The sequence below is a fragment of the Rattus norvegicus genome, chromosome 20, assembly GCF_036323735.1.
Source record: "Rattus norvegicus strain BN/NHsdMcwi chromosome 20, GRCr8, whole genome shotgun sequence".
NCBI classification, from domain to species: Eukaryota; Metazoa; Chordata; class Mammalia; order Rodentia; family Muridae; genus Rattus; species Rattus norvegicus.
In genome coordinates this window covers 10513301-10525390 of record NC_086038.1, presented here as the reverse complement: position 1 = coordinate 10525390, position 12090 = coordinate 10513301, and the positions used below count along the sequence as shown (strand labels likewise).

The window sequence follows — 12090 nt, the reverse complement described above, 5'->3', positions numbered from 1 at the left end:
AAGCTAGATGATTTTTTTTTTTTTTTTGAGATGGTCTCGTGTAGCGCAGGCTAGCTTCCAGTTCACTATGTAGCAGGGGATGACCTGAAATTCCTGATTTCTCTTGACTTAGTCTGAGTGCTGGGACTTCAGGCTCACAACCTGCGTAAGTAAAGCTTGGCCAAGGCTGTGGGGCTGAGGCTTTGGCCAAGTCAACAACAACACTCTCAGGACTCCGCCCCCGGGGGAGGGGCTTCCTGAGGACTCCACCCAGGACCCTTTCCTTTTGAGTCCTGTTACCACCCTTTCTTGAGCATGGATCCATCACTCACACCTCAACTCATGAGGGCTGGCAAAACTCTTTTTGGAGTCCAAATATGCGTGTTGACGGGTAGTCGATCAGAATGTACAAAAGCTAGCAAATATGGCTTCCTCCTGCAGGTGTTTACAGCCTGAGACTGTCCAAAGTGTGCACACCCACATCGAGACTTCCCTCTATGTGTGTCTGTCCTTTCTTCCTTCCCTTACCATCCCTTCTGTCCTTTCTTCCAGGGCCGAGCTGCAAGGGTTCCGAAAGGGGTAGAGGGAGAGAGGAAGAGGCTGGTGTTCAGTGCTCAGGGTGGCTGGGAGCAGGTCAGGGGTAAGGATGAGAAAACACGGAGCAGGAGCCCCACTGGGAACTAACTCAGTCCACCCTCACCTTGAGACTTGCTAGCTTAGATGGAGCTGCCTGTGAAGTGAACCTGGGAGGCAGGGACACTGGGGGTCTCAGGAGAGCTTCTGAAGACAGTAGGGTGTAGGCGTCGGCGTTGGTCAGCACTGGGAACATACAGAAGGCTCCGAGGCTGGTCTGCTGCGCCCCCTGGTGGTGGTATCTAGAACTACAGCCCCGCTAACGGGGTTTGGTGGACTTGTCTCTAGAGACAGGACTTGCTCCAAGAACCTGGCTTTCTGGGCACACCCTTTCACTCATCCTGACTTGCTTCCTTTTCTTGGTTGGTCTCCGACCATTCCCTGATCTCCCTGTCCATGTGTCCACTCGCACCACGCCCCCCACCCCCCGCAGGCTTTCTGCCAACAAGCCCCTATCTCCATGAGGGTAGAGATCATGGTCTTGCCACGTGGACTGTGCCTGGCATACCATGAGGACTCAATTATTTCTAGGAGTTCAACAGTTAACCTCTTGCATCAGGCCCTGCTGAGGGCTTTCCAAACACCCCAAAACATAGTCCAGGATGGTTCCATCTGGCCTCAGCTAAGCAGGTCTGTGGTCTCCATCGCCTGTCAAATTGAGACGGACCAGGCCAACACAAGGATGTGATTCACACTGGTGACGTAATGGGCAGGCGCCGTGTGCTGGTCACACTTGGTCACTTCTGTGGGAAGCCTGGGAAGACGTGCATGTTGCAGCATGTGCAGCTAACAGCACTGACCTTTCCCTTGAGGTCTCTCTTGGGTTCACTTCCCTCTCAGCTACCTGTGGCGTGTGGTAGACATGAGAAAGGACAAAGTCCCGGGCAGTGGCCATTCCTAAGCCTGGGTTCCACTTGTGCACCTTACCCTCCTGCAGCATCTATGAACACCAAGGCCGCACGGGAGGGCCTGCAGTGGGCACGGGGTCTAGGGGTACCTTCACCCTGCGGGGTGCTCAGAGGCCATTGTGTTCTTTCCTGCCGGGCCAGCACGGCACAGCAGGTGAACAAGCAGCTTCCGGTCTGCACGTGAAGGGGATAGATGTGGCTTTTGATGAGGTGGATGCTTCCTTCACAGAAGCAAACCGGAGGGAGCATGCCTGCCCACCAGACCCCCAAGGAGAACAGGTATAGGATAAAAAGCCCATGGGCGCTGCTTACCAAACGAAGGGTTTCTAAGTCGCCTGTCAAAGAAAAGGCCCAAGTCAGCCAGCGAAACCAACAGATCTCTGCCCAGGGATGCCAAGGCCAGAGGGGAGAGGTGACTAAGTCAACCCAGTAGAGCTGGGCGGCCTGCCAGGCTAACAGCAGACTGAAGCAAAAACATCTGGCAGGTGCATGGCGAAGGTTGTGCTGTCACAGCTGGCAGAGCCACACATCACCGGGCAGGGACTGTCACCCTGGATGGTCTTGGGTAGACTGGAGCAGACACTTTGTGTATGTGTGGGATGCGGGTGGGGCTGTGCTGGCTCTGTATTCACTGTGGAAACTCACGGAGCTTTAACAGGTCCTCCTCGAGGGAAGGGCATACCGGCCTTGGCCTCCCCGCTTTAGTAAGGAGTGAGCTCCTCAGGTTCTCCAGAAGGGGGCCCTGTGACCAGTAGTTCAGGTATCATGGGCGCATGCTATGCATAGGTCCTGGTAAGCGGCCTGGAGACCCAGACCACCAACAATCAGGGCCGCTGGAGAGATTAGCCTCCACACACGTGCACTGGGAGACGGCAACATCTAGCTATGGAGGTTACATCCATAGCTGACAGCGACATCTAGCCTGGCCTAAACCTGTTTCTGCCCAGCATCTGACATAACCGAGCTAAAGGATTGTCTTATAGTCCAGTGTTGTAGTAGTTACTGCCAAGGCCAAGGGACGCCTGGCTGCCTGGCCCTCTGGGAGAGAGTTCTGGAACAGATGTGTGCTCTGTCAGACCAGTTTGACACTTCTCCATGAGGGACCACCAGGGCACTACTGTCCTCTACTTTCCTTCTTTGCCCAGGTTATACAATCTCACAGCCTGGGGCAACTTCCCAGACCCAACCAGCAGGCCCCTCCAGGGGCCCACAATCAGTGATTTCTCCCATCTCCTGAAAACTCAGAGCTGAGACTTGGTGACACCTCATGTTACGGGGTACCATTCGCTAGTTTCAGAAGGCCTGAGACATGGCTGGAAGGAGTTTCCACTGTGGAAAAGAGTTTATTGTATGGCTGCAGGGATCTACTACAGAATCCCCCTGGCTGCAGTTAGCTGTGCTTACTCTGGACATATCTCCGAAGACTTGGAGCCTAAATGGTTTTCTTCTTTTAGAGCTTTAGTACCCGATCCATCAGACCTAGGACTGCACAACGTGAGTCCTTGAACCAGGCTCTGGAAAAGGTGCCCAGACCACCCAATGGGGACACACAGTGAGGCCAGCCCCCAGTGAAATTCCTGCTGCTACCTGGGGCCCTTGGTGAGACTCTGGCTTCCGGCTGGTAGAAGCCAAGGTTGGACGCATAGTTGCAAAGCTCCTCCTTCAGGCACAAAGTGTCTATGCTTCTAATAGAACAGCAGCTCCCGTGTCCTGGCTGACCGGAGCACACAGGCTGAGCGTGCCACAGCGACGACGGAGGCCAAGCGTGGTGCTGGTGGTGTTACTTTCCCGTGAGTTCCAGCACCTTCTTCACCATGGCCCCAATCCCGTCGTGGATGTGGTGGAGTTCGGTCTCACACATGAAGGCCGGGGTGGTGACCACCTTGTTTTTCTGGTCGACGTGAGCTTCGTGAGTACATGTTAGGGAAAATCTAGCCCTAGGCAGGATCATGGGCATCGCACAGGAAGAGCCCTGCCCACCCCCCTCAGTCCTGCAGGCCCCCTGCTGCTCGATGACATCACACCAACAACGCACCTCTGTAAGAGGAGCTTCTAACTCACAGGTACTCGTGAGGAGGAAGAAACTGTGATCTGGGGGTAGGACAGTGCCTGGTGACAGCCTACAGGCTGGCCCCACACGGGGACGTAAAACTCACCCTGGCCAGCTCCAGCTGTGGAAACTGAGGGGCCCACTAGAGCCAGGAGTCCTGCCCACCGCCCCACACTGCTCTAGTTCCGTTCTATGGCCACCAGCAAGCAGCTCCTAGTCTTCCAGACGCCACCTCTCCCCCCGAACCCTGCCCCTCGCCTGTATTCCTCACAGGCTGCCTCCCCTTGGGATCAGGTATCCTAGCTGTGTGCTCCAGGCTGATTCGCGGCTGACAGGTCTCACTCTGTGGGTGCAGGACCACGGATCCTCCTCTGCCAAGCGAGGAGCCAGCTTCCTGCCAGCCTGCCTGTGGCACTCCAAGCCAGGTATATTCCATGACACTGGCTGGCCCTGTGCTCCTGCCCAGGGGTTCCCTTCAAGTAAGACCAGCAAATATAACTGGTGTAGGCATGGCGGCCTGCCACGATCCCCTCCGTGATCAGATGAAGGGGCAGCCTAATGGGCTACCTGATACTGACCACACTGACCAGCTGAGGAAAGGATATGGTCACACCCTTCACACAGTGCTTGGCACCCAGGGCTTTGACGGCTTCCGCGGTTCCAGCATATGGCCACTTGCCCCCCTCCTCTTGCTCATGGCCCACGGTGACCTCCACACCTTTGATCACTTTGGCTGCGAGGACAGGAGCGATGCAGCATAGGCTGAAAAGTCAGAGGAGCTGCGTGAGCACAGGGAGCACACCGAGGGAGGACCGAGTGTGTGAACACAGGGAGCACACTGAGAGGGAGGAGCAAGTGTGTGAGCACAGGGAGCACACCGAGGGAGGACCGAGTGTGTGAGCACAGCACACACACTGAGAGGGAGGACCGAGTGTGTGAGCACAGCACACACACTGAAAGGGAGGACTGAGTGTGTGAGCACAGGGAGCACACTGAGAGGGAGGACTGGAAACTGAGAACAGAGTTCTAGTCTAGTCCCCAGACAGTGAGGCTTGGGAGTCTTGCCTCAGGCTTACCACACTGGGCAGTCAGGAACTGGGGCCTGAGCAGCTCTGGGTGGAGATGGCTAAGGGGAAGCTGAGGGTCCCAGGAAGCCAAACTCTACACTGCCACTTGGCTGGCCACTCGGCAGTGGTTCTCAACCTTGGGGATGAGGGTTGAACGACTCTTTCACAGAAGTTGCAAATCAGATATCCTGCATGTCAGATACTTATGATTCCTAACAGTAGTGAAATCAGAGTTATGTGGTAGCAGTGACATATGTTTATGATTTGAGGTCACCACAACATGAGGAACTGTATTAAAGTGTCACAGCATTAGGAAGGGTGAGAACCACTACTCTACAGTGTCCAGTACAAGTTATCCAGAGAGCAAGAAACAGCCCTGCATGCCATGACCTGTGACCTGGACCATGACCCTTAAAAGTGAGCTGCCCTGGTTGGGCATGGTGGCAATCCCAGTATTCAGGACGTGGATGGATCTCTGTGAGTTTAAAGCCAGCCTGGTCTATATACTAAGTATCAGGCCAATCAAAGCTATAGAGTAAGATTCGAAATCAACAGAAAACAGTGAGCTGCCCTGACACATAGGAGGCAGAGAGCTGTGCCCGATGTTCCAGCTCTGAGCCGTGCGCTGGACTCCCATGGCTGCCCCACTCAGAAACCAATCCTGCCTCTACTGCAGCCATACATGTTCCCAAGCCACCTGTCTTCAGGCTGCTGCTGGTCTTACTGGGCTCCAGCGCTGGTGACACTGCCAGACTAAGAGCCCGCAGAGTCTGTCAGGAACTCCCATGGATTCCTCCCGTCCTCTCGAACCCGGAGCATCACCTACCCAATGGGCTTCTTGGCTCCGTGGAATTCCTTCAGGACACGCTCCACCTCCTTGTTAACCTTGCAGTCCTTCCCGTCCACAGCGAATGTGCTCCTGCCATGAGAGGAGAGGCTGTCCTCATCAGTGTCCCACGATCTGGCCCACTGCACACCAGAGGAGCTGCCCACAGTGTGGCTGTAGGCCACACGGAGAGCCTGCTGTCACACTGAATGCATGGTTGCTAATCTAGCTCCTCACTGACAGCCAGCCAGCAGGGTGGGAGGCAAGAGGTGGGTGGCCAGTCTGTGACTGCACTCGGCCTTCAGGGTCCAGGGACGGCCAAACAAACACAAAACCCCAAAGAGGGTTCTGGAAAAAGAAAGACAATTAGCCTAACAGTAGCGGCCATTAGCACACCGAGTGTCTGCCTTGTGTGCCTCTTCTTCCTGGGAGTGTGAAGGCCAGCCCAGGGCAGCCGAGGAGGTGGGACGTTACCTATCCTTAGGGAATGCACCCTGGCAGAGCCCAGCACCTTTCTGTCAGGATGTAGCTTCCTGTGCTGCGGCCTCCAGGTCTGGCACTGAGGGGCCAGGTTTACCGTCAGGCGTTGACTTCTGTCAGCCAGACTTGCCAAACCAAATCCTTTCACCCTTTAATCAATGTCTCTGTCTCTGTCTCTCTTGGACAATGTTAAAAAGAAGCAACAAGCAAGACTTCAGGTCACCGGGGCCACCAGCGTGGCAAGTAGCACGACTCCCGGCACCCTGGACGCCATGTGGAGTCTGCACCACTGAGCAGCTCTCAAGCCAGCTGGAAACCACACAGAAGTACATCAGGCAGAGCAAGAGACCGATGTCGGCAGCGACCAACTCGGCCACACACGTGCGGCTTCTCTAGAAGATACACAAGGCCAGCCACAGTGCCTGGACCAACTGGACCGACACATCGCACGCACGCAGGCACGCACGCACGCACACACGCACACACACTGGACCAACACTACACACACACACACACACACACACTGGACCAACACTACACACATACACACACACACACACACACACACACACACACACACTGGACCAACACTACACACACACACACACACACACACACACACACACACACACACTGGACCGACACCACACACACACACACACACACACGCGTGCACACACACTGGACCAACACTACACACACACACACACACACACACACGCACGCGCACACGGGCACACACACACACACGCGTGCACACACACTGGACTGACACTACACACACATACACACTCGCACACATGTGCACACACACACTGGACTGACACTACACACACACACACACACACACACACACACACACACACACACACACACCCCACCACCTGCCAGGCCCCAGGTGCGTGAGCCAGCCACCCACTACCTCAGCCCTGTTAAACCTCAGTCGCCCTTCACTGCGTATGCACACTTGGGCTTGGCCACCGGCTGCCACATGTGCTGCTACCTTTCAGTGACAGCGGCGACCACCGACTAGCATGATGGCCTCATGGCTTCAGCAGCAGCCCGTGAGCGAGGACCTACCATTCTTCTGTAAAGGTCAGAAAGAATGAAAATGGAGGCTTCCCCACAGGGGTCAGAGGGCTCAGACATAGGTATAGAGGCCCGCAGCTTCCTTAAATGCCATGGAGACTCAACGCCAAGAACCTCTCACACTCCTGAGCCTAACTCCTAAGAGAACAAGGCAGCCGCGCAGACAGATGTGGCCTCTGGTCAATCTTCCACCAGGCAGGAGCTGACAGGCAGGAGTGATGAGCACAGCTTACTTTCCCAATGGAAGGGAGGACCCAGCGACACCATGCCCAGCCATGCTGTTATGAGGATGGGCTGCACAGGACCCGGTTAGGGTTGGCACTGCCAGCTTCACTGGTTTCAGGATGAAGTGGGTGGGTGCTACCCAAGGGGCTGAAGTATACAGAATCTGAGAAGAGACATTTTGACGGCCGTACGAAGGGTCAGAGGGTTCACATTGAGAAAGGCAGACTGGTGACACTTCAGAGCGTGAAGCCCCGTGTCCCTCCCTTCTGGGAGCAGGACACTAAGTGAAGTGCCTTGGGGGGTATTTCAGAGCCTGCTCAAGGCTCTCCCTGACAACCAGTTGGGTGAGCCCCTCCCAGGCAGGGTCCTGCTGAGGATGGTACCTCGAAGACCTCCATGAAGGCTCAAGAAAGAACCAACAGGAGCTGTGGAATGGACTCCCTCGAATGTATCTTGGGCTTCCCCCAGCAGCAGCTCAAACAGCAAAGCAACAAAAGGCCTTCCTCTTTCCTGGTGCCCCGCAGTTGTAAGGGGGTGTTCGACTTACAGCTCTACTGCTGTGAAGCAGAGACATTGTGCTCAAAGTGACTTGGAGAAGAAGGCACTGTTATGGATTCAGAGGGTTAGTCCATGGCGTGAAGTGTGACAGCAGGCGGGTGGGCGAGCCATCGGAGCAGGTCCGAGGGCTCACATCTGATCCGCAAGTTGGAGGGAAGAAGGGAAGGAGGGAGGAGGGAAAAAAAGGAGGGCGAGAAGGAAGAAAGGAGGTAGAATGATAGACAGACACAGACACACACATGAGTGAGTGAGTGAGTGTGTGTGTGTGTGTGTGTGAGAGAGAGAGAGAGAGAGAGAGAGAGAGAGAGAGAGAGAGACTGAGAGACCCTGAGACTGAGACTGAGAGGACCTAGCATTCACTTTTGAAACCTCAAGGCCCACCCCCCCAGCGACACACCTCCTCCAACAATGCCACACCTTCTAATCCTTCCAAAACTGTTCCACCAAATAGGGACCAAGCATTCAAACATTTGAGCTTGTGGAGGCCATTCTCACTTCTCACAGCAGCCCAGAGCAGAGGGAGAACGGCTCTGTGTGAGAGCTGACACTTGCAAGGGCAAGCGGGCAGAGTTTGCGGGGACCTGACTCCCAGCATGGAGGTCAGCCCACCCTGACAGCTTCCAGGCACTGCAATGTTCAGAGGAGGGAGCAGAGACCGCCGCCCCAGTGATCTTGTTAAAGTGCCCCCAGCCCACCCCTTGTAAAAGAGAGGGTACGCGTGTGGTCTAGACCCTTACACTTGGACACGCACAGGTTTTTGGCAGCCCCAAAGCCTCCAGGGAAAATGGCAGCATCGTGGTTAGCAGCGCTGAGCTGAGCCAGGTTGGTGATCTTGCCTCGGGCGATCCTTGCTGACTCAGCCAAAACGTTCCTGGAAGGAGCAGATGACACGAAAGATCAACTTGCAGGCAGGGCAGGGACACGGGCAGCACTGCAGACTCATCTTCAAGTGAGCATGCTCACACGTGGAGACTGAATGCTTCCCAGTTAGCACAGCCAGGCAACACCCGGAGACAGTGACAGGATTCTAGTGACCTACAATAGGCATTGCCAGGCTGGGGTCAGCAGGAACCGGAAGCCCACCAAGTATCCACAGCAGGCAGAAACCAGGGCTCCACACCAGAGAGGGGTTGCCTAAGAAGCCACTCTTCAGGATGACCGAAGCCACCTCATATGGGCTTGAACAACAGGAGGGAGAGGGAGATTCAGGAGCCAGGGTTCTGGATAGAGAAGGAAATCCCCAAAGAGAGCCTCGGCAGTTACACCATAGTTCCTCCTCTTACCTTTACAGTCTCAGCCCCCACCCGGCAAACAGGCCTCAGATAAGAAATATAGGTGTGCTGGGCGTAGAGTCAATTGCCTTTGATCCCAACTCTTGGGAGGCAGAGACAAGTGAATCTTTGCGAATTCAAGGCCAGCCTGGTTTATATATAGTGAGTTCCAGGCCTGTTAGGGCCGAACAGACTCTGTCTCAAAAACAAACAAACAAACAAACCCAAAAACCTGAGGCAGTGATGGAGTATGCCTCTTTAAAAAAAAATTTTTATTTATTCTATGCATATGAGTACACTGTGGCTGCCTTCAGACACACCACCAGAAGAGGGCATCAGATCCCATTACAGATGGTTGTGAGCCTCCATATGGTTACTGGGATTTGAACTCAGGACCTCTGGAAGAGCACTCAGTGCTCTTCACCACTGAGCCATCTCTCCAGCCCGAGAGTATGTGTCTTATCCTAGCACTCAGGAGGCAGAGGCAGGTGCATCTCTGAGTTCAAGGCCAGCCTGGGCTACAGAGTGAATTTCAAGATAGCCTCTCTATCTATGTAGAGAGAGGCTCTCTACATAGAGAAACTTGGTTTAGGAAAACAAAACAAACAACCCTTTCCCCCCCTACAAAAAACAAATAAAGGAACTAGATAAAGAAAGGGAACACAGTGCCTTGCAGGGTCAAGCCAGAACAAACCATGACCACCTCACGTCCAGAGGGAGGGCAACAGTAGTTACTGCTCTTCCCGTAAGGGTCACTGGGAGGTCAGAAACATTCTGCCCACAGCAGTGTATTTCCAGACTTGCCGGATGACAGCTGTTTTGAGGGACACATGCTTGAGCAAATAATCAGGAAGTCTGCGCTGTAGAAGGTGCACATAGGAACATGGCTCTCTCCAGGTCCTTTCCCTCCCCATACCTGCTTTCCTTCTCAGAAGGCTCCCCCTTGGTGTGGTCAATCACGTGCATCTGAGGGACATCAGGAGCAAAGATATGGACCTCAGCTCCGCCTCGGCTCAGGTGCACCAGGATCCTACGTGAAGAAAATCCACAAAGACATCACTTCCAAATGTCTCCTCCAGCCTCACGGCAGCAAGATGATTTTGCAAACGGACTTCCACTGAGTGCTAGTGTGTAGGACATCTTGATGCTTTTTTACGAAGCCAGGGCTCCTGCCACTTACAGACCTTTCTGCAAGGTGAGGGTAGAACCAGAGCGGGTAGGCAGGTATCCTTTTACTGACTGATGAGCAGCGAGGGTAGCTGACTCGCAGGTGTTACATTTTGGGTATGTGCAGGGCCCCGGGTTCCTGCCAGGCGTTCTGCCTTCACCCAGGGCCCGGGTGGCACCTTTTATGTCTCGGCTGTGCTAATTTTGGCTTTGGACTTATCACGATGCGAACCCACTGCGTTTGGTTACGACGCTCTGGCCATTTCTGCCTTTTAAACCAAGAGAATGTTTACAAACTCTGAGGACTTACGCTGAGGCCTCGTGGATCTCGGTTCCGTCATAGACTCCGCAGCCCGACAGCACCTGCAGGAAGAGAGGCACTGACGAGGGCGTGGACCCGACACGAAATTACCGAGGGTACCGGGAAGCTGAACCCCACCAACGGCCGACCTTGGGCGGACAGGTGATCGACCCCAGGCTGCGAGGACCGAGCAAGGAGAGGCACATGGCCTGGGAGTCTGACCCTGTACTCACCAACGCCACCCTGGCCCGGGGCCGCGGTGCGGAGCTGTGAATGGCTGCGCGCTGGGAGGTAGTCCGGTGGCGCCCTGAGAGCGGTAGGAGCGCAGAAGCCAACCTCGGCGACACCAGAACCCTGACAGCAGCCATCGCGAAGGGCAGACAGCGACAGTAGTGTCGAGAGAGCGTGCGCAGTAGGGCGGGGTCGCGCCTGGCCAATGGAGGAGCGCGCAGTGAGCCCTTTCCTGAAAGGGCCGGTGGGTGGGGCCGCGCTTGCGCAGTGAACGACTGTGAATGGGAACCCCAGAACCATTTTCCAGAGCGGACAAGCGGGATGGCGGGGCCGCAGTCCTCAGAACATGCCCCCTCACCTAAGAGACTGATTGGCTGTACCTGCCCAGTGAACGGCAGAGTTGGGACACGCCCCTTCCCGGTTCCGAAATGGCAAGCATGGTAGTATGCCAGGTTAGGGCCTTCCTGTGATCGACCTTGTGGTCCGGCCTGGTCTGCCTAGAGAAGGGAGCCCATCTTGGCGTATGTCACCCCGACCACCTACCGCAGCTCCAGTCTATGCAATGACTTAAAACTGATTTTAAATAATGGGATTGCAGCAAGCTCCTGCCATTGAGTCTGCTCTGGATTCCCTTGTGGCCTGAGAGGAGGCTGCAGTTCTGCTAGTCACTGTTCAGTGGAGGAGCTGAGCCTCGTGCTTTCACATTTTGAATCATTGTGGTGGTTGTGGTTACATACAGTCCAGTGTCCTTCGGGGTAATGACCAGAAAGCTCCTAAGGTTTAACTGCCACACCTGGGCCACTGTGAAAGATGTCAACGGTGGCCTGGCTTCTCTAGTCAGCTGCTGGGTGTCCCCATCAGATGGGAACCCTTCACATTTAGGAGACACATGATGGGAAGAAGCCTAGGATGCACAGTGTATGCTGAAGCCAGGGAGCATACAGAAGCGGGTTTGGTGGTCCAACACCTTATTATAATTATTATTATTATTGGGAGCCAGGGATTATCCAGTTTCAGCTGACACCAGAAGGAGTGAGGGAGGGGTAAGTGCATAGCTACTCGATGGAGTGTCAGGCAATTTGCATCTGGCTGTCCACTGGGGATGGGGTGGATGGGTGGGTGGAGTGGGCATGGTCACCACAGAGCAGACTCGTAAAGTACTCCAAACTGAGTCCAGTTTCTGGTATAAGAAGTAAACTTAAAAGACAGGTGATGGCTCTGTGCTACTTGCCTGTCCTTCCCCAGGTCCTCAGTTCCACACTTACACCCCCCCCACACACCCCACACACACAGAGTAAGGCTTCA

General features: G+C 54.8%; 1 protein-coding gene across 1 annotated transcript; it reads right to left on the bottom strand.

Annotated features, from left to right (window-relative positions):
- Nucleotides 1–2834: 2834 nt before the first annotated feature.
- Nucleotides 2835–10932, bottom strand: Gatd3a (glutamine amidotransferase class 1 domain containing 3A). The gene is made up of 7 exons (NM_001004225.1): nucleotides 10788–10932; nucleotides 10564–10616; nucleotides 10003–10116; nucleotides 8567–8686; nucleotides 5464–5556; nucleotides 4176–4332; nucleotides 2835–3429 (listed from the first exon to the last, which is right to left on the bottom strand). Exons 1-7 carry the CDS (start codon nucleotides 10920–10922, stop codon nucleotides 3301–3303), a joined length of 801 nt encoding a protein of 266 aa, NP_001004225.1. The 5' UTR covers nucleotides 10923–10932; the 3' UTR covers nucleotides 2835–3300.
- Nucleotides 10933–12090: the final 1158 nt, after the last annotated feature.

What these genes read in the sequence shown, in the direction of transcription:
- Gatd3a (NM_001004225.1), bottom strand. Translation starts at nt 10,922, where the DNA reads ATGGCTGCTGTCAGGGTTCTGGTGTCGCCGAGGTTGGCTTCTGCGCTC. An exon ending in GAGATCCACGAGGCCTCAGC is followed by an intron (nt 10,117 to 10,563) that starts GTAAGTCCTCAG and finishes TTCTTCACGTAG; the next exon opens with GATCCTGGTGCACCTGAGCC. An exon ending in CCTTCTGAGAAGGAAAGCAG is followed by an intron (nt 8,687 to 10,002) that starts GTATGGGGAGGG and finishes TGCTCCTTCCAG; the next exon opens with GAACGTTTTGGCTGAGTCAG.